The 5,121-nt window shown below is 29.6% G+C and overlaps 1 protein-coding gene across 1 annotated transcript; it reads left to right on the top strand.

Annotated features, from left to right (window-relative positions):
• The first annotated feature begins 2,317 nt into the window (after positions 1 to 2,317).
• On the top strand, positions 2,318 to 4,047 carry LOC127081427 (uncharacterized). The gene is made up of 2 exons (XM_051021679.1): positions 2,318 to 2,438; positions 3,320 to 4,047. Exons 1-2 carry the CDS (start codon positions 2,318 to 2,320, stop codon positions 4,045 to 4,047), a joined length of 849 nt encoding a protein of 282 aa, XP_050877636.1.
• Positions 4,048 to 5,121: the final 1,074 nt, after the last annotated feature.

Here is a 5,121-nt window from a genome sequence, read left to right as displayed (position 1 = left end):
TACATCATTTATTGAAAATTTACTTTATTTTCATTGTCTTTACACTTATTTTACTCCAGTCCTTGTCTCCAACCCACTCGGTTGTTGGTGTAGCCCTAGAGGCCAATACTTTTGGTACTTGTATCGAATTATTTATTAATAATAAAAGGCTTTTTCTTTATTATATTTGTTTAATAAAGCCCCTAGAATAGCTAGTCCGTTTAATGTATCAAGTGTGACTTAATCATGAGATCACATTAAACATAAGGACACTATTCTTAAAGTATCCGTAGTCGAGCTTTATTGTGAAGTGGGATAACATTAAAGCATTACGACTATTGTGCATATAGACTGATGATCACATCTCATGGATCATGGATAAGGAGTTATCAAGTCTTAAACATATGTATGAATATCCAATAGATAGATGTGAACAATGCATTCTTAAACGGCCTCCTGTATGAAGTAGTCTACATGACACAACGATCTGGGTTTGTCAGCCCTGATAAAACTCTTGTATGCAAGCTCAACAAATCCATCTATGGTCTCAAACAAGCCCCAAGGGCTTGGTATGAGAAGCTAGCTCGAGCTCTCCTTTATTTTGTATTTACTCACTCAAGGTGTGATCATTCTCTATTTATGTCCTTGTTTATGTAGATCACATATTGATTATTGATTCGAGTTCATCTCTGATTCATACTTTGATCAAAAAAATGCATGTTGAATTTTCTCTAAAGAAATTAGGAAGGCATTCCTTTTTTTAGGTATTGAAGTCAAGTCTCGAAATAATGGCTCTTTATTACTCACTCAGTCTAAATATATAAGAAATATCCTGTATAGAGCCAAAATGTTCAATTTCAATGGTGTTCCTACCCCAATGTTATGTACATGCAAGCTGAGTAAACATGGCTCTGAGCCATTTTGGGATCCACAATTATACATGTCCATAGTAGGGGCTTTACAATATCTGACTTCAACCTGGCCTCACATAACTTTCAATGTCAATAAAGTTTGTTAGTTTATGTCTTCTCTTCTAGATGCTCATCGGTCTGCTCAAAAATTTTCACTCAGGGTTTAAAGTGATTTTGACTAGGCTAGTAACCCTAATGATAGAAGGTCAACATTCGGCACCTGCATATTCTTTGGTCCAAACCTTGTTTCATTGACCTCTGAAAAATAGTCCCTGGTAGTTCGTTCAAGTACAGAAGCAGAATATCGACCTCTAGCACACATTATATCAGAACTCATTTGGTTAGAATCTCCGTTGAATGAACTTGATATTCCCTTCTACACACCAACACTATTATGTGATAAACTGAGTGTTGTGTTGGTTTCTCATAATCATATCCTACATGCTCGCACCAAACATATAGAGCTTGACATCCATTTTATTAGAGAACGAGTTGTCTTCATGAAACTACTCATACAACTTGTTCCTATAACTGCTCAAATTGTTGATACATTGACTAAACCACTCAGTACTACTGCTTTTCAAGATTTGAGATCCAAGCTCAAACCCACAAGTGAAGGTCGTCCCTTTTGAGCTTGCATAGGATGTTAGTGATATGTTAAACTAAGCTTATTTCATCTCTTTATTCTTGATTAATTAGTCTAAACTAACATTGTTAGTTTGGTTAGTTAGTACACACTTAAGTGTTAGTTCTAACTGTAGTCGTTAGTCTTGCCTTTTGCTTTTCTATTGAGTGTGACTTGGCATGTATGTAAGTCAACCCCTTCCCATTGTATGAGCTCAAAGCAACAATGTTTCTTTTTTGTGTTCCTTTTTTATAGTTTTTTTTAATTGTAAATTAATATTCTTTTTTTTAAATAAAAGATATGAAAGTAGTTAGTTAGTATTCCTTATTCAAAGCCACGTGAGACCAAATTTTATTGCCGTTTTTTCTCCTAAAATTTTGTCTGTTGTTTTTATTTGTTTATATATTTTAAGAGCTTTCACAAAGTTATTTGCTCCACAAGTATAAGTATAGTTTGAAGAGGTGAGTGCTCTATTTTTCACACAATAGTAATACTATTATTCAAGTAAATATTTCATGATATTTAAATGATATAGTATTTTACAAATTTAAATATGAAAGTAATGTGTCATTCATATAACTACAATATGATCTAATGACAATTTCAGGAAATCATTTCAAAAATAGAATGCATTCAAAGGCATTAACCAATCATGACTTTAACAGCATCACATTAATCTCAGGTATGTTTACTATTTTAAATCTATTTTAATTCATGTTATTTTTTATTTGAAAGAATTCATTTTAGATATTTATTTTGTTAGAAAATTGATTTTTGAAAGAATATATTTGATGTGATCAAGATGGATTATGTCAAAAAACAACAATGTTTTGTAACTTTGAGAAGGTTAATGATAAATTCAGATGGTAATGATTTCCAAAATACAATGGATTCAAAGGCATCCACTAATGACGATTCTAAAGGTATCTTTAATGTTTTAATTGATAATAATCTTTTATTTAAATATAAATGATTTTTAAAAGAATGAATTGAGATGTAAGAAAATTTAACCGAAATAATTGTTTCAAAAAATATAAAGTTTTTTTTTTTTTTTTGAAAAAATAAAAAGCTTTCTTTGGAATTTTTATGCATCTACAATATAAAATTATTAGTTTAGTCATACAATAATCTAAAATCTCAAAAATCATGGAATCCAATAATGTGAAATGACTGTAAAAAAAATATATAAAACCATTTTTTAAAGTAAAATAATATTTATTATATATTTAATTATAAAAAAAATCGTTAAAAATATCTTAATAAATTTAGTGGTAGAAATTCAACATTGTAAACTTAAGACAATTGTAATACGACAGTTAGAGATATTTTTCATTAATGATAATTTTCTGTTTTCATAATTGTTTTGTTTGAATGAATGTAATTTCTTTTTCTTTTTATCTTTTTAAAATATGTTTTTCATTTGGTTAAAATATTGTATCTTTTCACATTGAAGTCTTACATAATAATTTATTCTTATTAATATAATTTAAAATATTTTAAAATGAATACTTTTTATCTATCTTAAAGGGCCTGAGTTCAAAAAAAGCAGCATTAAAAATAGTATTTTTAAAATTTAAACTTATTTAACAAAAACTATTATATATTTTAAAATAACATTTAGAATGTAAATTCTGGAAGAATTAAACTTTAGTAGTATGTTAAATTTTCATCAAAAATTTAATTTTCCTACCCAAGAACACTTATAAAATGAAATTCTACCTATTTTATAATATGTTAAATATATGTGATTAACATGTAATAAGTTCTAACTTATGCTGTAATTTTGAAAATAATCTACAAACAGGTCAACCATTGATGAATTTTGAGACTGTGAAGTTGAAGTTAGAGAAGGGTTTATACCTTACAATAGATCAATTTGCGAGTGATGTAAGGATCATATTTTACAATGCCACTATATTGCACCAAGTGAATGAAAGAACTCAAAGAATAGCAATGAAGCTAAGTCATCTTTTTGAGATGAAGTGGAAGTCTTTGGAGGAAAAATGGGAAGTTGAGAAACAAATGAAAATTGAAGAAAAATCAAAGCAAGAGCCAAAGAAAAATGTCACAAAATCACATGAATTTGGAAATGGAGAAAGAAATAAAAGAAAATTTGATTGTGATGATATTAAAGAGAATAATTGTTCAAAGTCCATGCATGAAACAACCTTTTATTCAAAATTATCAACTAAAAAGGTTAAGAATGAACATATTGTGGATACCATATTGGCTTCACAAAGAAATTTGTCTTGTTACAATAATGTTAGCATGGAAAGGAAGAAACAAAAGAAAAATGCTCAAGTGATGATACAAAATATGAAGAGAACAATTTTTATTAATGAAAGTTTGTACTATTTTAAAGAGTTAGAAAGATTATGTGGTCATTCATTGCAAGATTGCAACAAGGTAAATCCATTGAAGAAATTTGTGGGATTGACTCTAAAGGATGAGTTTATGGGAGTGACAGATTTGAATGAAGAAAAGTTTCTTAATAGAGATTGGGAGGAAGGAGAAATTATTTTTCTCGATTAAACAATTATTATATTTTTTATCTTTTTTAGTATCTTAAGAATGAACTATTAGGTGGGTTGTTTTTTCTAGTGATATTGAGACCAAGTGTTTAATATTTTGATGTTGATTGTTGCATCAAATGAACAATGTGTGTCAAATATGTGTGATGGTGTAAAATAAAATAATATGGGTGACTTCTTCGTAAAGAGAGTTTATACACTTTCACAGTATTTATTAGGTGAAATTATCTAACACACCGTATAATATACATTTATAAAATAGGGTGAAAGTATCTAACACCCCGTAAAATATACATTTATAAAATATATTATCTGTAATATTAATTGATACTGATACAATATAAGTGTTTAACGATATTATGATATATACATGTCTAAACAAAGCAAATATATCTATGATACATGTTATACAATAGTGGCTAAATAAATACTAAGATCTATGCATAATATCTACAATTGCACACAATCCACATTGGAAGATCACAATAGTCAGAATTCTTCGAAATATCAACAGACAACTTCTCTTGCATTCAATATGCAAATAATACCCGAAAACAACAATAATATTGGGGTGAGATAATAATCTCAGAGAGTTCCCCTATCCTATGCGTCCACTCGGCTCTATAAGGTTACTAATCGATTCCTAACTCAAGTCTTCAACTTCGTTATTTATGTATCACTCACACAACGTAACTAAGACTTAAGTATTTAAGGGATATTAACAATGTATGAAAAACATGTACACTTGAGTTCACCAACTCAAATAAGTCACTAATCATAAACTATACCAATGCATCTTTTGTCGACCAATCCTACGTTTAGGACTATCGACACAGGTCACAGATCCTTGTATCATGCTTCAACTTTCTGGTGGATTTCAGATTCTCCATGGGAATCGTATCCACTTCAAGAACCGTCGCTCCATATGAGACTCAAACACATTTTGAGTTTTTTCCTCGTATGGGACTCTAACCCACGTTGAGGTCCACCCTGTGGATTTCAGATTCTCCCTGGGACTTTAACCCATTTCGAAAATCGTTCCTTCATATGGGACTCAAACTCATTTCGAGCATTT

This window comes from Lathyrus oleraceus, chromosome 5, assembly GCF_024323335.1.
Source record: "Lathyrus oleraceus cultivar Zhongwan6 chromosome 5, CAAS_Psat_ZW6_1.0, whole genome shotgun sequence".
NCBI lineage: Eukaryota > Viridiplantae > Streptophyta > Magnoliopsida > Fabales > Fabaceae > Lathyrus > Lathyrus oleraceus.
Note: the sequence above shows the minus strand (reverse complement) of the source record. Positions and strands in the feature narration are given on the sequence as shown.

Excerpts from the sequence above, each read along its gene's own strand:
- LOC127081427 (XM_051021679.1), top strand. The coding sequence starts at position 2,318 with ATGGATTATGTCAAAAAACAACAATGTTTTGTAACTTTGAGAAGGTTA. Across the intron at positions 2,439-3,319 it reads CACTAATGACGATTCTAAAG|GTCAACCATTGATGAATTTT; the intron begins GTATCTTTAATG and ends ATCTACAAACAG.